Here is a 26189-nt window from a genome sequence, read left to right as displayed (position 1 = left end):
CAATGAATGAATTCCAAATGCCTTCAGGATTAAGAGTTAATGACTCACAGGAAAGGGGTCATTGAAAATTCTTTATGCTGTCCCACTAGAATAAAATAACTGACTTTGAGCGGAATGGCAGGGATGCAAGATCAATTCTCCCTTATTCTGTCCCCTCTAAATTGAATCTTTCTGACAGATTGCCAGAGGTGTGCCAACTGTTTTTTCAGAATATCGGGAAAAGACCCTTTTAATGTGTTGTTTGGTGACAGTCCTGGCCTTTGTGTCACTGAAGGTAAAGTATCATGCCACTCACCCAATCCAGCAATTGTACTTTGTTAATTATTTAAATGAGAATCATCGTTTATCCTTTAGGCAGTTTGTTTCCTGCATGGACCCTTAGGATTGTCACTGTTTCCTAACAAGAAACTTCATTTGACTACTGTCAAGTGGATCAGAAACTCATATAACTTCCCAATAAAAATTGGAAATAAGTGTGATGTAGACCATGGAGAATGTAATAGCTTCACACTGATCATGATAAGCGTGTTTGTTCTCAGTCTGTTTTGTCACAGGTCTTTCCATTTCAGTGTACTTTCATCCAGAGTGATTTATCAAGAAGAGAGAAATATTTAGCACCCTACTCATTAGTGTGGCAATTTGACTTCTCAGTAAAGGAACTGTTGCTGTCAGGAGTTTATGAACATCAGGAGAGAGACCATCTGTTCTAAAGTTCCCTTATTCATAAGAGAGACTCCCAGATTTATGGCTCACAAAACCAATATATTTCTGTATAAAAATGGTTTGGTTGTCAGGTCTCTAGTAAATAAAGCCATTGCTTCTGTTAACTATTTGCTGAACTAATTTTAGAGTACTAGTTTCAGTGTGTAGTGCAACAGAGTTTATCTAGTATTTGCTTTCCTTGATACAGATTTATGCTCGCAAGCTGCATCCTTTTCAAGTAGGACATCAGACATTTATGAAAGTTATAAAGAAGCTTAACTCCTCTTGGGAACTTTCTGATAGACACTTAATGCCTGGGTGTGGTTTTCCAGGTATTGAGTTCTCTTTGTCAGTCAACTTAAAAAATGTTGGAGATGGCTGTCAGGAAAGGTTGTTTTTCTTAGCTGTAACTTTAGCATCCAGATACAGTGTGTTATGCAGTATGTTTAAGTACTGGTAAGATATTCTTTCCCAACTTTGAATGCATACCAACTGATGATACAAAACAGGGCCCTAATGTTTAACAAAGATATTAAAACATTTGGTAATACTAATTTTCACCTCTCTAGCATCTTTCACCAAAGTAGCTTGAAGTGTATTCATGCTTTAATGAAATTCATCTCACAACATTCCTGTCATTTTACAGATAGATTCTGGCTCAAAGTAGTCTCTAGTTTTGACTATATTGAATTCTGGGTGCTCAACCTTAGGGTATGACTACACTGGAGCTGAAAGATGTGAACTCTAGCTCAAGGAGATACACCACGATAGTTCTCATCAAGCTAATGTACTAAAATAGAAGTGTAACTGCTGGCATGAGTGGTGGAAGGGGATAGCCACCTCAAGTACTTATCTATGGCCTCAGATGGCATTGTACTAAGGGCGACTAGCCCCTTGTACCACTGTGACTACACTTCTATTTTTAGCACAGTAGCTCAATCAGAGCTGGAGTTTACACCTTCCAGATCCAGTGTAGACATACTAGGAGACATATATGGCCTGACTTTCACAGGTGCTTCGCATTCACAATTGCCCAGCCCACTCTTGGACACTCCAAATATATTAAATCTGTTATTCCTTTAAGGAAATAACCTACAGCAGTTTACCACCTTCAGTGGAGTTACCCAGACACTTTAATTTAAACACACTGGATTAGATAAAACAAGTGATTTAACTACAAAGAGCTCTTTTAAGTGAGTACAAGTAATGAGTCATAAAAGTCAGCAATGGTTACAAGAAAATAAAGATAAAAACGCTTTCTAGTCCCTAGCTTAAAAAACTACATTAAATTCAAAACAAAGTTTCTCACCACATGCTTCCAACAGTATCACTGAGCAAACTTTCAAGTTAGAACCTCATCCTACAGAGTCCAATGACTGTTTCCTTTGTCTTCCTAGGTCCGGAGAATGAGATTGGCAGGGAGAGTGAGAGGGGTGTCTTGGGGTGTTTTCCCCTCCTATTTACAGTTTCAATCCCACTTTGAAAAGCATTTTCAGCTGAGAACTGAGACGGGGTCTGGTGGAGGAAGGAGACCCTGTGCTGTTTTTTGCTAAAATGCAGCTCTTTGTCCCATCCTCACTTTCTTGTTGGCCACTCGATAGGCCATGGCCCATCAGTTTTGTTCACACCTGGCTGGGGAATCAGCTTGTCCTTTGTCTTTGAGAAAGTGATTTAGCCACTCCCCGGATTTATCTGGGAAACATACTCTAGTAATGATTTCAGTTTATGTTCATAACTTTACACATAATGTTTGCTACCTGCATTTTATCATGATATTACTGATTAACATGTTATGAGTTTTCAAATGATATTTCCCAAGGCATGCCTTGTACAAAGATGATTACAACAGTGCATAGGGTGCGAATACAGGAGTGCATTCCATACCCTTCCTTCCCCCCTGTATCCCCGAGGCCAAGTATCAAAGAAATACCTAGTTTACTTAGTTCCCTTCATTTGGGGATTTTAATCATGGTCCTACCACGTGCTCTGAGCTGCAAACTCACCTTAGGAGAGGAGTCCACTTGCATGACTCATCTTCATGGGGAGAAGAGCAGAACAACAATAAAAGTCTGTAGTCCTTTTGCTGATGTTTCCTTAAGCCAGATGTAGGGAGTTTTCAGTTATAAGATCCACCCACAGCCTGTCTGGTATCAATGGGGCTCCTCTTTGGGAAGGGGTGTAATGATTTCTGTAGAAGAGTCTCTCTTCATTCTAATTAATGTCCCTCCCCTGTATGGCCTTTGATACAATCGCAGAGGTTCAGAAAACAACTGCTCAAATATTACGCTACAATATGAAACACAGATATTGCAAGTAAGATTAATTCATGCAGCAACTCACAGGCATTCAACAGAGTCTAGTTACTGATCACTTTCTTAAAATTCAAAAACTTATTTTATCAATATTAAACCACAAGTGAGCCAGCTATGTATCTGTTAATATTTAGTTGAGACATGGGGACCTTGGCATGAGCTGGTGCTTGGTCTGCCAGTGTCAAACAGGTGTCCTTCATATAGAAGGTTTCAGGTAGAGTATCTTTAATAGCCTATATATTTGGAAATGCTAATTCCTGTATGAATTTCTAAGGGATATCCTATCTGTGAGAGGAATGAAGTATGCTACAGATATTAAAAATGATGCAAAAGAAATCTCTTGACGTTTGCTCAGAAACCAACTTGGGCCAAGCCATGAGTTCATTGTTGTCTATTTATTTATATTGCAATTGCACCTGGAAACCACAAATTAGGCTGGGGCTCTATTGTGCTAAGTGCTGTACAAATACAGTGCGAGGCAGCCTCTATCCTAATCCTCTTACAGTCTATACAGTTGAGACAGACAAAAGGTGGAGGGAAGGACTTATTATTATATCCATTTCTGAGAACTGAGGCAGAGAGTGCATGACTTGCCCACATTTACCCAGAAACTCAATAACAGAGTCTGGAATTGAACCTTGATCTTGAAAGTCATAGTCCAGTGTCTTAATAACAATATCAGCCCTCTTCTCTTATGAATTTGTCATGTTTCCTGTTTAAAACAAAAACATAAACAAAACATAAATCCCTCTGCAGCACTCATGGGGAGGATGGTTTGAATGGTGAAACTTTCAGTGAAGCTGGGCTGAGTTTTAGGTTCATTATGAATTAAGAAAAAGATATTGGGTTTTATTATTCAAAGGCTGTGCAGCTTTATTGTCTATCATTATGGTAGTCAAATTGCTTGCAGGTATGTAAATTCTAAGTTTCAGAGAAGGAATAGAACTAGAATATGAAGTCCAAAACTGTTGAATGTCTGTTTCTTCACATTCCTCCTTAGAGCTTAAAAAGAGTAGAATGTTTTTTTCTGGTGTTTTTAATGTTAAGGGGGGAAAAAGGTCCCTACATGGGGAATATCGTTTCTTCTGTGTTTCAGCCGGAAACAAATGCTTCATGAAAATAGATGTTGATAATAGAAATCCTGACAGATCCTTAAAGGGGGACTTTCATACAGAAATATAATTGAAAGAAGAGAACATTTATACAAAAAAAAATTGTCTTCTCATTTTCAGTATTCTTTTTGCTATTATTTAAGGCATTCATGTCTGAATAAGAACTCTTTCCTTCCCAGTCTCCTGATCCTGCAGAGAAATGGGAGTTCTGTGTCATAATCTGTTATGAAAATAAGTGTGAAATCACAAGCTTGGCATTATTACCTCACTGAAGGTTTAAGAGCTGATCCTGTGGATTGCTAAATGCCTCAATTCCTAATGACTTTACCCATCAAATGGAAGTTACAAGTTGAGGGCACTTGACACCACAGTGGTTTGGGCCCTTCAGTAGGAAAAGAAGATGAACTGGGAAAGAGCAAACCCGTGTTTCAACAAACACATCATCAATAATGAAAATGTGACTAGAAAACCACTATGGAAAAGCAACTGAAGATTTGCTTCATAGGTTTATGAAAAAAAAAATACCACAGGGAAGTCATTCTGACTACACAACAATCAGTGTATTATAAGCCATCATTTCATCTGCTTTTGTCTTATGAACAGATTTGAACAAGTGCTGTGATTAATAATAGGCCCTATTTATATAGAAATATCATTCATAAATAAGAAAGCTCCACATTTAGCTATTTTATCTGCAAAAATGCTAACTGAGAATGAAATGCTGATTGTTCTTGGGATTGTATCTATTTAAACCACAGGTTTTGGTTATTGCCCATATGGCACAATTTTTAAATAATATCAAAAACTCTTCCTCATATTCAAATGCAACTAGCATGAAATTTTTAAATTTACTTTATCTTATCTCTCTGACACTTTGCTTCAATATTTTGGGATAAAATGGTTTAACCATACACAACTAATACTTGGCATTTTCTGTTTGAAACCGTTATTGTTATTGACATTCATTTCCAGTTGTGAGTTTTCAAAATCAGGATACCAATTTTTACAGGCAACAAACTAAATGTCACACTCCTGAAGTCACATGGGGAAGCCTGTTATTAAGAACGTAGCATAAGAACACATGAATGGCCATACTGGGTCAGAGCAAAGGTCCATCTAGCCCAATATCCTATCTTCTGACAGTGGCCAATGGCAGGTGCTTCAGAGGAAATGAGGAGAACAGGTAATCATCAACTGATCCATCCCCTGTAGCCCATTCCCATCTTTTGGCAAACAGAGGCTAGGGATATTTCAGAATATTGTTTTCCATCCCTGCCCATCCTGGCAAATCACCATTGATGGACTTATCCTCCATGAACTTAACTAGTTAACACTGCTTTAGTCTTGGCCTTCACAATATCCTCTGGCAAGGAGTTCCACAGGTTGACTGTGCATTGTGTGAAGAAATATTTCCTTGTGTTCATTTTAAAGCTGCTGCCTATTAATTTCATTTGGTGACCCCTAGTTCTTGTGTTATGAGAAGGAGTAAACACTTCCTTATTTACTTTCTCCACACCAGTCATGATTTTATAGACCTCTATAATATCCCCTCTTAGTCATCTCATTTCCAAGTTGAAAAGTCACAGTTTTCATAATCTCTCCTCATATGAAAGATTTTCCATACCCCTAATCATTTTAGTTGCCCTTTTCTGTACCTTTTCCAATTCCAAAATGTTTTTGAGATGGGGAGATCAGATCGGCATGCAGTATTCAAGATGTGGGCACGCTGTGGATTTATAAAGAGGTAATATGATATTTTCTGTTTCATTAACTATCCCTTTCCTAATAATTCCCGACATTATGTGTTTTTGATTGCCACTGTACACTGAGTGGATGTTTTCAAAGAACTATCCACATTGACTCCAAGATCTCTTTCTTGAGTGGTAACAGCTAATTTATATCCCATCATTTTATATGTATAGGTGGGATTATCTTTGCCAATGTGCATTATTCTTCATTTAGCAACCTTGAATTTCATCTGCCATCTTATTGCCCAGTCACCCAGTTTTGTGAGATCCCTTTGTAACTCATCGCAATCTGCTTTGGATTTAACTATTTTGAGTAGTTTTGTATCATCTACAAATTTTGCCACCTCACTGTTTATCTCTTTTTCCAGATCATTTATGAATATATTGAACAGTACTGGTCCCAGTACAGATCCCTGGGGGACACCACTATTTGCCTCTCTTCATTCTGAAAACTGACCATTTATTCCTACTCTTTTTCTTATCTTTTAAACAGTTACCAGGAGAGGACTTTCCCTTTTATCCCATGACCTCTTACTTTACTTAAGAGCCTTTGTTGGGGGACCTTGTCAAAGGCTTTCTGAAAGTCTAAATATACTATATCTACTGGATCAACATTATTTGTTGACCCCCTCAAAGAATTCTAGTAGATTGGTGAGGCATGGTTTCCCTTTACAAAAACCATGTTGACTCTTCCTCAATAAATTGTGTTCATCTGTGTCTGATAATTCTGTTCTTTGTTATAGTTTCAACCATTTTGCCAGGTAATGAAGTTAGGCTAACCTAACTGTAACTGCTGGGATCGCCTCTGAAGCCGTTTTTTAAAATTGGCTTCACATTAGCTATCTTCCAATCACCTGATACAGATCCTGATTTAAATGATAGGTTACATACTACATTTTTAATATTCAATATTTCGGATAATGCCAAGCAAAGACAGACATTTGCCCTATTCTTTTCCATAATGTTAGAAAATAATGCCACAAGGTCTGGACTTGCATGTGTCTGTCTGTGTTAGACTGAAAATCCTAAAAGACATAAAGTTTAAGCAGGCTGTAATCTTTGAGCAAAATTGAGGAATCCAACCATGAATTTCTTCTTTCTGATATCTGCATACTTCAGCAACACATTATAGGCTTATCATCAACTTGAATAAAATTAAAGTGAATGAGGGGCCAGTGAGGACATAATTTTAATACATCAGCCCAAGATAAACACTAAATTGAAATCCCATCTGTGTTATGGCACTGAGCCAAATGCCATAATAGAATTTTTGCACCTGTCGAATAACTGGAAAATTGTTTCCATGTCATAGGGGGACATTCATCCTAATTTGAAGGCGTCACACAAGAATTTGTCATCAAATTCCAATATGTCTCTCTGCATAGGTTCAGGGTGAAGCAGCTATGAATGTGGCCATTTGTCTGCTTTGTTCCACATCCTATAGTGGGGCAATTAGTACCATCTCGGAAGTGGCTACTGTGACACATCCGTGCCTAGGGAAGCCATCTGAAAATGCCAAGGTCAGGGCAGACTGCAAAAGGAGAACAGATTCTCCCAGCACTGGTCGGTGACACTGAAGTCAGACTTCCCAACCAGCCCTAAACAATGCTTCTGATTCCCCACACTGGTTATCAAGAAGCTAAAACAAAATATACACAGCCCTCTTTACTGCATTTCAGTCTCTGCCTCCCAATCAGCCACTAGGTCCAGTAAAGAGATAAGTTATTTAAAACTCTATGCTCTTTACCGAAAAGATTCTCCTGACCCCAAAGGGTCAGCCACATTAACATCAATATAAGTTTGGATCTTACCCAAAATACCACGCTGCCAGCCAATCCTTTAGTAACTAAAACTAAAGGTTTATTATAAAAGGAAAGAAACAAACTATAAGAGAAATGTTAAATGATTAAAGCAATCAGATACATACAACTGATTTGAAAGTCCATATATATCAGGTTTCTAGTAGAATTGTGGTGTTTGCAGGCTTGTATTGTCCCTGTGGTGTACATCCAGTACCTGGATGGGTCTCAGTTCTTTGTTTCACAGCTTCAGTTATAGATGAATAGTTGATCCAAAGATAGGTGAAGACTGACAACTGAAGACAAAATGGATGTGGTGCAGCTGCCTTTTATGTCCCTTGGCCTTTGCCATGCTGCTTGTAGAAATTTACAGGAATAAGATGGAGTCCAGGGTCACATGAGTAAGTCCTGGTAACTCATCAGGTGTATCCCCGGCTTCTCCCCCTGGGCCCATTGTACCTGTGAGTTTCCTTAATGGGCCATTAAGCTGGCTAGTGCTGTAGCCATCCTGTCTGGGGTGTCTCCCAGAGACACAGCACAAGTTGAAATACAGATACAAACATATCCATAACTTCCATTACACATATAACACATGAACATAAACATTATAATCTTACTTAGCACATTATAGCCTTTCTAATGGTACCTGACACGGCATATCTCATATGAATTATTATGATTTTGACATATTGATGTTAAATAATATCACAAAAGGCCCCCTATTCCAGCCAGCATCACAGCTACAATGGACAGAGCCATTGGAAGTGAGCCACAGAGGGATTCAGTAGCTAAGAGCCCACAGAGATGGCTTAGAGGAATTCTGAATAGGTATTCCAGCCCAAAGTCTGACATAGTAACTGTGGAGGGTCAGAAATATATCTTCACAGCCAGCCTTTGGGATGGGCAGATTGGTTTCTGCCCCTCAAAACCCTCAGACTTAGCCTCACATAGCCTAACTATTCAGGGCTTGTGTAAAAGTAGGGATACACTTCACCTACAGTGATTTTGAAGGAGGAATGTGTGTACATGTGTATGTATGTATAACTACATGATGGCAGCACAGCTTCTAGTAGTCTGAAGGAGTGATTCTAATCCTTCTCAATGTTTGAGAATGCGAGATACAATAAAACGTACATTAAAGTACTCTCCAATTTCTATTTGTGGTATTTTGAACTCTATTATGCACATTAATTAAATGACAGACAGACTCTCCAGCTACATGGTGCCTAAATGTGCATGCTATAAGATAAAGCCACATTAGGAAGAAAGAAGAAAACATTTCCAGGAAGTACTGTAAATCTGTTAGCCACAGGCAATATTGAATACAACAATGAAACCTGAAAACAAATCCATTAACTGAAGGGGAGCAGATCTCAGAGCATTAAATTATTGAGCAGTTCTGCCTTTGGATAGATAAGTGCTGATAATTTGAAAAGTTTACAACTTTTTCTGCATTCTAAACCTTTATAAAAATATACAATTTGCTCATGCCTGTATTTGGAGATACCATATCTTTGACATAATTTTTCTTTTAATTAAGTTTGTTTTTGAATTCCACCAGATGAGTATAGGAGTGATCAGCTTTCTATTGTACACCTGGGAGCAAATTCTGACCCATCTCCTGATGGTATGGAGGTGCTCTATGGACAGTAGAACTGCTGGAATTCTGCATGGTAGGGAGCAGAATGCAAGGAACCCTGTGTCCTACCTTGGGTGAAGGGTGTACCCCTGCACTGCTTGGGAAGGGGGGGCTGGGCAAGTGGAGGTGGACAAGGAAAGGAGTAGGGATGTGGTCGGTGGATCAGCAGCCATGTGGATACATCACCCAAATCCTCCCAGGAGATGTGAAGTGAAATGACCACAGGGGCAGCTGCATAACTACAGTTATGGTAATGTATGTGGAACAACCTGTAGGGGAGGATTCTTCCTTCAGAGGCATTCCCTGAGCCAAGTCTACATACTCCAGCTTGCTGTGGGGAGACAAAGAGGGCCCTTGGACCCCAGTTCAGCAAACAACATACCTGTTGTTGAAGCCTGGTGTAGAGTTTGATGAGATATGTTCTCAGGACTCCATTGTAACCTTGAAAATGGGGGCATGCATCCTCAAGCATTGTGAAAAATCCTCGTGGTTTGTGCCTGCTTACATGGTGAAGCATGCCAATAGAAGAGAATTTGTAAATGAACCTTTAGCATATTTATTGCTGTTTACAAAGTATTTTTTTTAAAGAAATGAAATTGTTGGTGTACATTTAATCTTTTTACTGTAGTTTCATTATAAAAATCATAACGAGGGGGCAGTTCATTAGCTTACATTAAATCCATTTACTGATGTTCCTTTACTAAAGGTATAAAAATGAAAGGGGAGATAGTCACTGACAAATATTATATAATTTTTCTGATATTTTAGACAAAGAAGAATCAAAACGAGGCAAAATTCATGGCCATGGCATTACATCTGTTTGATTGTTTCCCAAAACTGCCCACCTGAAGATGAAAATTGTCATTTTCCTATTATTAAGCAAATTCATGAAAAAAAGTAAATGTCTTGTGTAATTACTGCTTCTTTTATATTGTATTTATTTACCTCTATTTTAAAATATAAAAAATAGAGAGTATTTATATAAAATTTATTAGTGGCTAAGAAGTAAGAATTTAATATGTGTATATATAAGAATAGCAATTGGTGTCTGTTAATTTAAAAAATGATGGTTTTCTTTAAGTTTTCGGTGATAAGTAACAAATGCTTCATTTTCTTCATGCATATTTTGTTAAATCTTTGAGGACTTTGAATCAAATTGCTTTGCCACAGATGTTAGATGCTTTTATTTGAGGCTGGTATTTGATTAGTATTTGATGGGGTTTTTCAATAATAAATGGGTATACTTGATAACAAATAAGACAAGTTTTCTCTTCTCATAATTGCTGCTTGTTAGAAGGATTATGCTGTCATGGAGTAATAGGGTCCTGCTCCACTTTAGACTTGAGGAAAGCACTGTAATTTTAAAAAAAAAATCACCCCAAAAGCAGACTCTTTACTGTTTTACAGCTTTACTGTTGCTTGAAATGGGAATAGGATTCTGCTCATAATGTATTTGGCTAAAATGTTTTGGTTTGTCTGTGATATTCTACAACAGTGGAATATTGCAGATCAAATGTACTACAGTGCATTTTTCCTAGGATTCCTTTTGGGAGTTTGTGGGATATGCAAGCTTCTCCCAATGGGGAATGGTACTTTTCAGTAATATTGACTGTAAAGGCATCAACATGCCACCCAAGGAATAGAGCAATAGAGTGGTTAAAAATGAAAAAAAATTGAAACAATGACAATTTTTGAATTTTTTCCAAAATGTTAAGTTTTGAAGTTTTTGAACAGAACAGATTTTGAAAATGTTCATGGACTTCTTTTTATGAAAAATCAGTTGCAAAAATTTCAGATTTCAGATGCTGGTGGATTCTCTGTACCTTAAAGTCTTTAAACCATGAGTTGAGGACTTCAATACCTCAGTCATAGATTAGAGGTTTATTATAGGAGTGGGTGGGCGAGGTTCTGTGGCCTGCATTGTGCAGGAGGTCAGACTAGATGATCATACTGGTCCCTTCTGACCTTAGAGTCTATGAGAACTGGCAAACAGGGACCAAAGGAGGCCCTTCCCTCACCTCCTTCACAAGATCATGCCTAAGTGGCATGGCTCTGCTTCAAGTGCTAGCATGGCCATACAGGGGGTAGTCACAACTTCTACGTGCTCTAGGTCAAGGCAGGGTCACAAGTCTCTGCAGCAGCACAGAGGCATGGTATAAAAGAAGGAGTTGGGATGCTGAAGAATGACCTGGTGGTTAGCTTGGAAGACAAGAGACCCAGGTTCAGTTCCATGCTGTACTACAGACTTCTCGTATGGCTTTGGGTAAATTGCTTATGCTCAGATTCTCAAAGATATTTACATATGTGAAATAAACGGAAGTTGTGCCTAAGTACGTTTTAGAATCTGGGCCTTAGTCTCTGTCTCTGAGTTCTGTTTCTGTAAATTGGGGATCACAATATTTTCCTACCTCATAGGGATGTTGTGAGATTAAATAAGTTAAAGATCAAGGTGCTCACATACTATGTTAATAGAGGTCACAAAAGCACCTCTGCTAGACAGGTGACCAGTGGGTCAGTCACTGTGTGGACTGGGTGTATGCGTGACCATTGTTCTGGCTAAAACCTGTACAGTCCTACATACAGAATATCTTCAGACATTTTCTTTTGTTCTTTTTAAGTGCTCATTTAGATCTACAATACAAAGATTGAAAAAAGTTAGGTCAATGATTCTAAACTTCTGAGTATTTTAAACTGAATGGTTCAGAGTTGGAGATGATTCTCCAGCTTAGGTGAAATTTAAGTAACCACTCAAAAGTCTGACAGTAATAGGTTCCTTAATGAAAATGGTCTAATAAATGTGGAGCAGAAATGTATTAATTACTCAGGGAGTTCTGGTGCAGCCTCTGGTACTGGATGTTTACAACCTCTTCTCAGGTCACAATTTAGCTATGGTTATGAGAATAACAGTATACTTTCATTTAGCACTTCCGATAGTCAAACCTTTAACTAACTCCTCAGTTGATGCTGTCAAATTTAGGTACATAAAGACCAATTGTACTTAACGCAGGTGTTTCTCAAAATCTGTTGGTTTTTTTTTTAAAGTGGGGGAGGTCTCTGAGGTTTGTTGTGTTTTTTGTTTTGTTTTTGTTTGTGTTTTTTTGTTTTTAACCAAGAAGGTGGCAGCTGATAACAGGGTCATTGAGAACAGCAAATAGATTCTGCAGTATTTTAGACTTTTTCAAGAGTTGATGCAGGTTTCCTTCTTTAGGTCAGGGGTATGAGGAGTTTCTCACATTTGAAAGGTCTCTGAATCTTCAGGGTCTCTGACTTTGAACAAATCTTTGAGGAAATTTTTTTTTGGAATTTTGTATGGATTTTTTTATGGAAAATGTCAATATTGCTGGAGATTCCAGAACCTGAATGGTTGGTATATTGCACTGTAAAAAAAAATTGGATATACAATTCTCTGCAATTTTTCTCTGGCTTCCAAAAGTCAAGGCTTCAAAGCAAAGTGTTCCACCTAAGTAAAATACTTCAGTGGAGCTACAGAAATATCTGCTACCCATATATCCACATTGTACTTGTGAAGGGCTACTTAGGGTAATAAATCTCGGTTTGTATCATAGTTCCAGAATTTGAGTGCTTTCAGTACTGCAGTAATTCTGGAAGTATGAAGACTAGATGTTCTATGAATGGTATAAAAATATGTCAGGTGTAAAGAAGGGCAGGTAACAAAATACTGCATCTGTACCATTGATAAGCTGTTAGAACTGAGCAAATATTTTCTAACTAAGAAATTACTCCATTAATTTAGCTTCTTTCTCTGCTCATTACCAGATTGTAATTTCCAGTTATTTGATTATTTTTGAGATTACTGTAGATTTTGGATTGGTTATATAGCATTTATTGTAAGCTTTTGATACTCAATATTCAGACTTAAGCTGTGTCAGTTAGTTTTGATTGATCACATAAGTCACATGGTATTGTTTCTTCTCCTTTATTTGATAAATAAAACTCCTGTAATTGAGGAGCGGGGTTGAAGAAACCACTGGAGATTTGAATCTCTTCAGAAGAGGTACAGTAGAAATTTAAGGATAGGTAGACAGAAGTAGGGAATTTTAAAAGTTGTTGAGACCTTTTCTTTTCTGGTTCACCAATTCATCACTCCTAGAAAAAATATTGATTTTTTCAATAAAGAAAGATTAATTGAGTTGATGTAGAATTCAAATTAATTTTTTTTCTCAAAGCACCCACATAAAGTTAGTACATGTGTATTCCTAGTCCTGGCTGCAAACAGACGAGTCACATCGTCTTGCTCATTTAGAGCCTGATTCTGAAACATGTAAGTCAATGAGAATTTTGCTAGTGACTTGAATGGGGAGTCTGATTGACTCAGATGTGATGAGCCTATATTGCTTTTATGCCAGGGATTCTGGAGAGGAGTTTGTGAACCATGGCCCTTAGCTACGTGAACAAGCAACATCCCATCCCATGTACCCGTCCTGGGACAAATACTCAAAAGTGCCTCTTTGAAATTTGCTTTACACAAGCTGAAATGCTGTGACATTTGTGGGAATCAAACACAAAAGGGATACAAGTATGTCAAAGTGAGCTAATATTTACATTGAAGGGAATACTCTCAGGAATTTGTTTCTCTGTATTCTTCCAGCTCTGATGGATATAGATGCTAATGTTTATAAGCTTCTGAGTCTACAGGTCTCAATATATTTATGGGTGAAAGAATATAAAGTTGTTGCAGTTTAGTGTGAACATAGCACTGAAACTGGAGAGCCAGAGATGAGAATGTTGTATACTAAAACCATTTGTGGCTGACGTATTATTGTTGAATGTAAAGACAGAAAACAGAATAGAAAATTGTGAATAATGCAATCTATATTTCTAAGACCATTCTATTTCACAGCATTGCAATAATACTGACAGTACTTACATTTGCAATTTGCTGTAATTACAGATGTTTGGTGACCTAGTACCCCATTTAATTAACACTTCAAAGCATGTCACTTTGAAGACTATTGTACAAACATGTAAAGAAAAGTTATCTTTGTTATACTACAATGTTACAGCTATTGTTTGCAAAAGTGAAGCTTACTAGGATTTAAAAAGAATTCTCTATGACAGGCTATTTTGGCAAGGAAAAATACATTATTTGTCTTATCTAATAGAGATAGATGAAGGCTCTTATGCTTACTGGTGCTGAGCTTCTGCAAGGTTTTGAGCACACACTGCTCTAGCAGAACTCAGAGTTATGGGTGCAGGATCAGGTGCTGTTTGTGAATTCAGATCAGTTTGTACATTTCCCCTTTCAATCATTTCAGAATGCATGCCACTTTAGCTAGTGTTACCCCAAGGAAATACAGAGTTATGTTAGTGCTATGTGTCATTCAGGCAGTAGACAGAATTGGCTTATTGCTGTGCGTTTAGAAATTCCTGTGATGTTGCTTTGCTCACTGGCTGATCTGCTAATTACTAAATCTTCACCTACTTTAGTATAAATTATCACACCGGATAACTTCAACAGATATTTATTATTGACTATTTTATCTCTTAAATGGTAAAGGGGCTTTCATCTCAATTCAACTACACCACAAATACAGTGGGACACATCCTCATCTGGTGTACATTGACACAGTTATGTTGATTTACATCATCTGCAGATCTGACCCATTAACTCTAGTCCACCTTTCATGGACAGTGTCCCACATTCTTCCACACGTTGACTTCTTTAAACAGAAAAGGCAGGACAGTTGATCCTTAGGAATGATGCTTCTTTTTCACAACGGGTGTTTACAAAAAACACTGAATCAAATTGAACTTCATTACCATGCTATTCTGCTATATTATTGCCATCTCTAACTGCCACATGATTGCACGTTTAATGCATAATATATCAGTTGGTGCCAATGACTGTGTCTTGGCTCTGCTTTCAGAAAGTAATATAAAGCAAGACACAGACACATTAGGAGTGACTAAATCAGAAACAGCTGGAGGTAGAAAGAATATTTAAAATTAAGTGGTTCCACATAAATTAACCTTTAAATTTAATTTTCACCCCATTTTATTGATAAAGAGAGAAAATTAAGTCTGATACTTTTGTCTTTTTTTAAGCTTGTCAGAGGAAGCTGTTTTGGGACTCTGGAAACAGCCCCACCAAAAATGCAGCACATCTTGCTGTCCATCATTACAGAAGAAAACTGTGAAATTCTTAAAATTTCTTCCACAGATTATTTGAGAATAAAAGAGGTAAAATCGTGATACTTTTAGAACCTTATAAGGCAAATATTTTAACATTCTTGTCTTCAGTGCTGTATAATTAAGTATGATCTATTTAATTTTATCCATTTGATTACCTTGAAAATGCTCTAATGTAAATATGTTTTCAGGTTTTTGAGTATTTCCACACAGAGGGCTCAATTTTACACCTTGTAAGCTTGAGGAGTTGTGGGAAGAGGAGGCAGTTGCACTGCCTTGCATGCCATGTCAGGCATTATAGTGTTTGTCTTAAGCAGCAAGGGTATTTTCCTTTGCTCTGCAGCCCCACATGGAAGGACCAGATCTGTCAGTCACAGTGAGGAAGCATGGCTATCACTTCTGTAAAGAAATAAAAACCCTCAGTCATTCATCCTCCTGGCAGCTTCAACAAGGGCCTCCAACACAACAAAAACCACAGAGCAGATGATAATATAATAGGAGCCATGTTCCCTGAGTCTCATTGAGAGAAAAGTTGTGTGCATTGATGGGAGAGGCAGGATGGAGCGGGGAGTGGGAGTGGGGAGGAAGGCAGGCCTCTAAGCTCAGGCCCGAAACATTTCTGTGTAAATAAAGTGAAATAGTAGGGGTGGGGCCCCAGAAAACACAATGTACTGGAGTCCCAAATTTCTGTCTATGGGCCTGTTCATTTTGGTGTCTACTGTGTGGAAGAAACGAGGCTTCACTCTGCGTTTTTAGTTGAGGCTCATCACAGATGTGAGACTCTTTTATTATTATTAAGTACAAGCAAGTGCAGGGGGAGAGCCACTGACAGAGTTGCCTCTAGTCAGTAAAGGGTCTCTGCCCTCAGGCAGATTTTAACATATATTTATAGCAGTGTTAGAATTACAGCATTCACTCTTCTTATCATCCGTCAAGGTTACAGATGCAAACGAACTGCAGTACAAGCTTTTTTTTCTTTTGATTCAAACAGTTACATTTTTCAGCACATTCTCACTCTCTGTTTTACCCCCTCCCTTTACCCATAAGACATACTTTTCTTGACCAAAGTTTGAGGCCTGCATAATTTACTTCAACAACTGTGACTTCCCTATGTCTGTCCCCAGTTGCTGGATGTTCTGAACTGGGGTAAATTGGCTTTTCTGGTAGTTTACTAGAAAGTTGTGGGAATAAAAATATTGAACTCCAAATATGTGGCCCTAATTCTCAGGTCCATGCAAGCTGTGCTCAGTGAACAGACAAAGGCACTTTTATGTCACTCTTACAGTCCCTCTTCTCTCCATCCTCTCACTGCTGCCCTCAGATTCTGGGGCCAGCAGGTGATAATTTTGGACCGCAGCATAATTTACAGCAGTCACCGGTCTACTGTAAATTGTGAGTGGCTACAATGGCAGGGCCACAGTGTCATCCAGAGATCACTGAAAGACAGCAGCACTCTGGCCATGTCCCACACCAGAACATGCCCCAACACACCATCTGTACCAGGGGCTGTGATGGGCATGGCCTTGCCGTGGCTACACAAGTTATATACCACCCAGGGATTCCCTCACTTAGACAGAATTTTCATATGACCGTTTAAGACAGTATAATGCCATATTTTTCCACTAGTGTGGTAAAAGAAGATGAAGCAGGCCCAAAGATCTGGCCTATTGTGTTGTTCCACTTTTGAAGGCTGTTCAAATCACAATGTCACCCAGCAAGTAATAGATATGATGTGAATATCTCTTGGTCTGACAGCTGCAAACATGACCACCACAACCTCTGTGAATATCCTTACCGGTGTGGTTAAGCCCAACTTGAGAGCCCTTTTCTTAGAACGTTTCTGCTTGTAAAAGAACCTGAGTGACTTTCTGCCATAAGGCCTGATCAAGATGTTCAGAGAGGCTTCTCCAAGGTCATAAGAAGTCAGGAAATAGACCCCAAGAGCTGACTACTGGTATATTTCAAGAGTCTCATCTTGATCTTAATTTTTCTGCTTCATTTGTTGAGACTTTGCAGGTTGAGGATTACTCTAATCCCTAAAAGCATATGAAGACTAAAAAAAAGATGGAATAGGCTCCTTGGTGATTATGATTATGATTATTAATAATCATAATAATTAATAAAACATGCTGATATTCTGACTTTGGGACTGAATAGATACCTTTGGTAGTCAGTAAGTGGATTTGGGGCAAACTGTGATGGAAGAGATCATTTGGAAGAGGGGCTCTGGAACTCTATTATAGTGATTAGCTTTCTGTATCTAAACTAGGAAAACAGGATATTGTGCACAAGCAGTTGCTGATCTTCTAAGATACAGGGAATGCATTTTTATATGGAAGGGGAGGATCAAACGTTTCCACTGAGTATATTGGCTGCCTTTATTTTTCATCCAAGTTATCCGTAATTTTTATGCAGTTCTTTTTTTGACAAACAAGAAAATTTTACCTGCTAAAAAATAGAGTGAGTAATGGAGAGATTTGAAAACATAAACTCCATCATTATGCAAAGTTTTATATATGTATTTTTTTCTGCAATATAACTGTGTGCTCTGTGCTTTGGCTTACCCTTCCTCTCCTAGATGGTATAATCTCTGGAATACTAGATGGAGCCTGGGAAGTAACGGGTGTGACTCTAGGGTGTTGTAAATAAAAAAAGTTGTGTTTAGAAGATCTGGGTGTTAAGCCACATTAATGAACTGTCGCTAAATATTGTATTAAGAGTAAATGAGCATGGGAAATGTGAATGGGACCCATGTCTAGTTAAAGTCAAAGTGGAAACACATTTTTAAGGCATCATTTTGTTGCTTCACAAATCAGCTGGTTTTGATTTGTTAAGTGGCAGTTTTATACTTCAAAGGACCAGTGCCTCTGTCCTGAGACAGACAATATTGACTTCTGAGTTTGATTTATGCAGCAGAGACAGAATCTTAGTGTAAGGTTTTTTCCCCCCATTTAAAAAAAATCACAAGAGCGTTTCACCATTTTCTGAAGAAGTTTACAATTAGGAAAAAGAAATTTGAATCACTATTTCTCAGATTATAATTACTAAAGATTAGCTATTTGGTTCTACTGTCACAAAACCTAAAAATAAACTTAATGCTTCTCAAAATTTGCTTTATTTTACAGATTTTTAAATATGCAAATGCTGTTTTTCTTTGCTGCCTTTTTCATTTTAATTCTTGTTTGTTTCTTTTACATATTTTATCATTACTGTTGAACATGTATTTGCCTTTCAGGAAATAGCTAAGCATGAACATGTTGCCAAGGAAGAATTAATTCATGACTGTCCATATTATCGCAACTGGCCTATGCTATATGTATTTCAGTTAATATCTCATTTGAAATGGAGGCAATTTCCTGCAGGCTATGGTTAGTTTCAACCTATGTTTATTCACTTGTAAATTATCAATACAAAGTTGGGGTTTTTTTGTGCTAATACAGTAAAGTAATAAATTACACATAATTAAGGAAGATTCATATAAGTATTTTTCCTTAAATTATTTTTCAGTCATTTCTCAAACTAAAGCTATTTAAAGCTTCATATAGACATAATTGAGTAGAATCATCATTTATTCATGTTAAAACTGAATGATAAAACCTTTTAATCAGCCAGTTAATACTGGAGTGAATTATATCTATAATCTGCGTTAAAATGAAAAATTAATGACTATCAGAAGTTTTTGATTAATTAGTTGTTAAAAGTTGCTTATTATCCCACTCATTGCATTGAGTGGTACCCAGTATGATGGATCAGAATCTATTACAGTATATGCATTCAGACTCAGTTGTATTACATGATCCGGGATGATTATAAAAAAGCAGTAAAAATCCATATATTATATGCAGTATAATCTTGTTAGAAATCTTTTTCTTTTTTTCCCATTTGATTTATATAATTACTTTTTTGGCTGATCCTATTAAGATAATGTTTTTGAAATTCTAAAATTCTTAGAACATGCAATTGCATGAATAAACAATTATAGTTTAGATTGATATTACTAATGGTGTCATTGGTCATACAGGAGTAAAGAAGTGCCTTTTGTTTTTATTTAAAATGTTTTGTTGTTTATATTGCATAGTAGGGATGCTTTGTAAAGGATTCCATTGGCAATTTTGCCAGGAACATTTTGCCTAGTTTTTATGAAATGGATCAGTTTGCGACCATCTTTTGTGTAGATGTATGGTTCGTTGAGGCTATCAATCCCAACGTATCACACTCCAACTTGATCCTGTGGCCTCCACCTGTGTTAATACTGCATACCATAGCATATAGCAGCCAAGGGTTGCACATCTACATTGAAAATAGAGGTAGCTGAAAGATATATCATAGAGTTCCATGACTTGTATTTGGCCAGCAGGTTACACTTTGATCGCTCCAGAAAGTGGCATGTTAAGAGGAAGGAAATGTTCATTTATTTGGAAATTTGGTTTACTATAACACAATATTATTACTTCCAGGTCAGGTGAAAACTTTGATCTTCATAGTCCTGTTAATGTAAGAAGCTTGAGATAGTACTTGACTAGGCAGCAGTTCTGCAGAAAAAGACCTGGGGATTACAGTGGACAGGAAGCTGGATATGAGTCAGCAGTGAGCCCTTATTGCCAAGAAGGCTAATGGCATACTGGGCTGCATTAGTAGAAGCAATAACAGCAGATCGAGGGAAGTGATTATTTCCCTCTATTTGGCACTGGTGAGGTCACATCTGGAGTATTGTGTGCATTTTTGGGCCCCCAGCTACAGAAAGGATGTGGACAAATTGGAGGGAGTCCAGAGGAGGGCAATGAAAATGATTAGGAGGCTGGAGCACATGACATAAGAGAAGAGGCTGAGGGAATTAGACTTGTTTAGTCTGCAGAAGAGAAGAATGAGGGGAGATTTGATAGCGGCCTTCAACAACCTGAAAGGGGGTTCCACGGAGGATGGAGCTAGGCTGTTCTCAGTGGTAGTAGATGACAAAACAAGGAGCAATGGGCTCAAATTGCAGTGGGGGAGGTCTAGGTTAGATATTACGAAAATCTTTCACTAGAAGGGTGGTGAAGCATTGGAATGGGTTACCTATGGAGGAGGTGGTATCTCGATCCTTAGGGGTTTTTAAGGTCCGGTTTGACACAGCTCTGGCTGGGATTATTTAGTTGGGGTTGGCCTTACTTTGAGCAGGGGCTTGGACTAGATGACCTCCGGACGTCCCATCCAACCCTAATCTTCTATGATTCTGTAATTATTATCCCATTTTACAGAAGCACAGAGAGATTAAGTGATTTGTGTAAGGACACAGAAAATCTGCATCACACCTAAAACTAGGTTCAAGGTTTCATGATAACTAGATCGGCACTTACTGCCTTCCACTGAGCCTGATGGGGGAAATCCCAGAGTATATGTACTAAAAAAGACTGAGGAGGGTGATGTTTTGGCAAAAGCACTTTCTTCATAGAGAGAAGGTGAGAATAGGAACACAGAGTACAGCCAGAACTGACTTGGGCTCGTCTGAAGAAGTCTAACTAGTTTAAGCAACAGGTTTAAAATATTTAGTCTGCCTTGAAACTCAGGCTTAAATCTAGGCTGGTTTGGCTTCGCTTTTCACCTCAAGATAAATAAACTGAGTTCTGAGCTATTTGAGCTGTATATCTTTCAGATGAGAACTTAACAATTTGAGGGTAAAATCATGGCTCCATTGAAGTAAATGGGAGCTTTGCTATCGATTTTAGTGGGGCCAGGATTTCACTTTGAAGTTCTACCTGCTATCACATTTTTTAAGGTTATGAATTCACCTCAATGTCATTGTATAAAATGTCTTTCTCCCCACTATGATGCAGTACGTGGCTTAACAGCTGGCTGCTGCCCACATCCATCGAGGCCTGCTGCAATTTAATATTGCTCTATTTGTCTAATAGACAAAATGCTTTGAGATGAAAGGTGCTATATTAATGTAAAATATTATTCCAGAACACTCTATTTAATTTGAACAGCTGTTTTATTGGAAACTTCCCAGATAAGTAATCCAGCCTAATGACAGCAGATTGTAATGACTACTTCTTAATTGGCATATATTAGCATACATACTGCATAATGGATATATAGCTAGTGCCAAGTAGTTAAATGGTGTTGGAAAAGGTGAACTTTTAAGATATGGGGTGAAATCCTGACCTAACTGAAGTTAAAGGCAAAGTTCCCATTGACTTCAATAGGGCCAGGTTTTATACATTGTCTTTTAAAAGAGAAATCTGTCACATTAAATGTCAAGGATGGCTGGTTTCTGGAGGCATCCAGCCAAACATTATGGTAAAGTCCATTGGTAAAGTCTACCCTCCTTTATGTCCCGTCATTAATGCAGTTTTTAGATAAAGATGTTAAACACTCTCTATTTGAGCTTCATGTTGACCCCATCCCTTCCATAGTGTTCCCATCCTTATCCACCCTGGTCCTTTTCTCCCTGCCAGTTGTCTCTGTGCTCTCTTCCACCCAGCCCTCTGTACCTAATACAACCTCCCTGAACTCAGTTTCAGGGCTCCTAACCTGTCTTCATTTAAGTACCTTGTAAAGATCCACATCTGCCATGCTGCCTAAGAGTGAATTTGATTGGCTTGTGTAAACATGCCTTATTTCTTGTCCCCTAAATACTGTCTACATGTCTGTCTGTCCTTGGTGTGAGTGCTCCTCGCAGCAAAGGATGTTCCTTCTGAATGTCTGGAAAAACACCTACCACATTCTGGGTGTTGCCATAAACAGACATGGGTAACTTTTTTCAGAAGTGCTCAGCTCTAGTAGCTCTCACTGCAAGCGTCTATTTGTATAAGAACAGGGAACGGTTGAGTGCTGAACACTTCTGCAAATGTGGCCTTTTATTTAGGTGCCTGAGTTGGAGCTGTTGGCTCTGAGCTCTTTTGAAAATCTGTCCCATAATAAATAATAATAGTACACAAAAAACAGGAATACACATGCAAGGTTTAAAGCTCATTGTTAATTTTGCCTGTTTGTTCTTATGCAAAAATACATGGTTTCTCTTTATATCATTATAAATTATTTGCTAATTAAAATAATGAATACCTTGTACAGTCCTACATACAGAATATCTTCAGACATTTTCTTTTGTTTTTTTTAAGTGCTCATTGAGATCTACAATGCAGAGATTGAAAAAAGTCAGGTCAATAGTTCTAAACTTCTGAGCATTTTAAATTGAATGGGTCAGAGTTGGAGATGATCTCCAGTGTAAGATGATTCTCCAGCTTAGGTGGAATTTAAGTAACCACTCAAAAGACTGACAGTAATAGGCTACTTAATGAAAATGGTCTAATAAATGTGGAGCAGAAATGTATTCATTACTCAGGGAGTTCTGATGCAGCCTCTAGTACAGGTTTTCCTGCATGCACTTTTCTTTGGCAGACTGGGCCACTTCATCACAAGAATTGGAGTATAGATATGTTGTACATCTTTAGTATATATTAGCTAATGATTAAATATCTACTGCATTAGATTAATACAATCCTCAATCCTGTAAAGGAAGCATGGAACCTTACTTCCACATGGGGTGTAATTAAAGTCAAAGTTTATATAATAGTCTATATAATCTAGATATAATGCTCATCTACTTAAAGAAAAAATAAATTATTATTGGTGAGCTTAAACCTGTTAGGCCCCCCAATGACCATCCATATATATATAATATATATGTATAATATATATAATATAAAATATATTTGTTTAGAAGCCAAAAAAGAATAAAGTTTTAATAAAAACACAAGATATAGGCATTATTGAAACTGTGAATTTCTATGGGACCTCAAAAAATGACTGATCTTTAAATAAAATTTGAATATCACTTCTGTTCAACATTGACTGACTTGATTTTTCCAAGCCATTCTCTCTTACTGGCAAAAAATCATATTTTCTCTGCCAGGGATAATTGCCCTATGTCTCAATATAAAGGATGCGATTGCCTTGCTTACATATCTGAATCTACAAATGATTCTCTTTGTGTAAAAAGAATAAATTGATCCGTGATTTTTTGTTGTTGTTCCTCTGAATTTGCCTGGTTTTCATTCTGCTCTTTGTCTTTCACCCTTCCTTTCCTCTATGGACAATTTTGCCATTGTCTCGGTTTTTGTTCATTGAGGTAATCCCTAGAGGTATCCATACTGTGATCCGTCATGCCTTCCAGTCAGTTGTGGCACCTATTGCCAATATTTGGAAAAAAATAATGTTTTTGATAATTTCAGAGTCACTGCTAGCAGCCTGGGAGGTTATTATTGTCACTGTTTTTATTGACAGGACTATCTTATGTTTTCTAGGTCATAGAGTGTATGCTATCATAAGTGTATGACTTAAGTTGTACTAGTACCTTCAGGAGGAGAAAATACTGGGTACAAAAGAATTCTTTAATCTAGAGGAGAAAGGCATAACAAGAACCAATGGCTAAAAATTAAATCCAGACAAATTATAATTAGAAATAAGGCACACATTTTTAATAGTGAGGATGATCAACCATTGGAAGAAAGTACCAAGGGAAGTGATAGATTCTCCATCTCTTGAAATGTTCAGGTGAAGAGTGTGTCTTTCTGGAATATATGTTTTAGTTAAACGTAAGTTATTCTGCTCAATACAGGAATATCTGGACCTAAGTCTAACACCTTTGTTATACAGCAGGTCAGACTAGATGATCTAATGGTCTCTTTTGACCTTAAGTTCTATGAATTTAGGACTAAACCAGCCATGAAAAACAATCACTGGTTTTAAAGTTTTAGGAAAATCCTGATCTGAGACAGTACAGGTCAGAATAGGCAAAACATTACGTGAGTATTAAAAAGGCAATTAAAGACAAATGCAGTACAAAAAGAACATATCTGCAGGGAATCTTCAACACTGGAGGAGCATGAGAGCCCATGCCACCAAAACAATGCTATGTTTTGAGGCAAGAGGGAACCAGACAGCTGGAGGCAGCAATCTGTATGAGAAATTTGGCTGTACATACTTCACTGAAAGATTAGATGTGATTGACGCTATTCCTTCCTTTGGTGAAATGATTAAATTAAAATATTTTGCCCTATTGGCAATTATGGTGACAACCTCTGTGGGTGTGCATGCACGTGTGTGTGCACACAGTTTACATAGTTACTATGGCCTCATGTATGACTGTACATCTTAATATCGTACACTTGATTAATAAGGAGCATTGCTGAGAGGTTATAAAATGCTCTTAATAAAGCTGCATACCACGGTGGAACATGGGGATTCAGTTTTGACCCCTAATGTCCCAAATTCATAGAATCATAGAAGATTAGGGTTGGAAGGGACCTCAGGAGGTCATTTAGTCCAACTCCCTGCTCAATGCGAGACCAACCCCAACTCAATCATCCCAGCCATTGCTTTGTCAAGCCTGGCCTTAAAAACCTCTAAGAATGGAGATTCCACCACCTCCCTAGGTAACCCATTCCAGTGCTTCACCACGCGCCTATGAAAATGTTTTTCCTAATATCCAACCTAGACCTCCCCCACTGCAATTTGAGCCCATTGCTCCTTGTTTTGTCATCTACTACCACTGAGAACAGCCTAGCTCCATCCTCCCTGGAATCCCCTTTCAGGTAAGTTAAAGGCTGCTATCAAATCCCCCCTCATTCTTCTCTTCTGCAGACTAAACAAGCCTAGTTCCCTCAGCCTTTCCTCATATGTCATGTGCTGTAGCTCCCTAGTCATTTTAGTTGCCTTCCGCTGGAACTCCTTCCAATTTATCCACATCGTTTCTGTTGGGGGGCCCAAAACCAGACACAATACTCCAGTGCCAAGTCAAAGGGAAAAATCACTTCCCTTGATCTGCTGGCAATGCTCCTACTAATGCAGCCCAATATGCTATTAGCCTTCTTGGCAACCAGGGCACACTGCTGACTCATTTCCAGCTTCTTATCCACTGTAACCCCCAGGTCCTTTTCTGCAGAACTGCTGCCTAGCTCATCGGTCCCCAGTCTGTAGCTGTGTATGGGATTCTTCCATCCAAAGTGCAGGACTCTTTCAAGCTCTTTGATTTTGCATGTTTTTCTTCTAGCCATTATTGCCATTTCTTTCTTTCTTTCTTTCTTTCTTTCTTTCTTTCTTCACCTTTCTACATATAACCCCATATCTTCATTTGACCCATATCTGTTTTTTTGATTTCCAGGTTAGAATGAATTCCATCGCTTTCCTATAATATTGACTTTCATGAGCATAACATCTAGCCCATCTCTAGTATACTCTTCTCTCTGTAATATTGTACCTGCTTACTGCAGCAGCTTAGCTTCTGATTGTTGTAGTATTGGTTGCTGTGTCCCATTTGATGTTTGTCACTAAGTCCTCTTTCAGCATGCCTTTACTGTGTCTAATCAGCACCAATCAACAGCAGCATAGCCTGTCTCCAAAGCCTCACTTTTTATAGGAACTTTAGTGACTTGCCTTTGCTTCAGGAAAGAGCTTCTCAAAGCAGAGCTGTTTGATAAATGCTTCCCTGTCTGTTCCACGATGGACAGCGATAGATCGGTAGGTAGGCCCAGATTTACGAATGTATTTATGCACACCTTTGCAGATGGATGCTCGGTAGGATTGACTCTTACATGACTAAATACCTTTGTTAACTTAAATATATATTTTAGCACCTAAATAAAATTGGTTCCAGTAGTCTCTTGAAATCAGGCCAGTTTCTTACATGGCTAAGTACGGTCCCTAACTTTAGCTAGCCAAGTTTGAAAATGCTGGACACGTTTTCT

The 26189-nt window shown here is 38.1% G+C and overlaps 1 protein-coding gene across 1 annotated transcript in view; it reads left to right on the top strand.

Annotated features, from left to right (window-relative positions):
• Nucleotides 1–26189, top strand: part of CNBD1 (cyclic nucleotide binding domain containing 1) — a 164040-nt gene that overhangs the window by 61169 nt on the left and 76682 nt on the right. The window contains exons 6-7 of the mRNA XM_067553512.1: nucleotides 15379–15513; nucleotides 18698–18830. Of these exons, the coding sequence (XP_067409613.1) occupies nucleotides 15379–15513; nucleotides 18698–18830 (268 nt within the window). The remainder of the gene's footprint in view (nucleotides 1–15378; nucleotides 15514–18697; nucleotides 18831–26189) is intronic.

The sequence above is a fragment of the Emydura macquarii genome, unplaced genomic scaffold, assembly GCF_026122565.2.
Source record: "Emydura macquarii macquarii isolate MOO-44397 ecotype Brisbane River unplaced genomic scaffold, CSIRO-AGI_Emac_v2 contig_1477, whole genome shotgun sequence".
Taxonomy (NCBI): Eukaryota; Metazoa; Chordata; order Testudines; family Chelidae; genus Emydura; species Emydura macquarii.
This window is presented reverse-complemented; position numbering and strand designations above follow the sequence as displayed.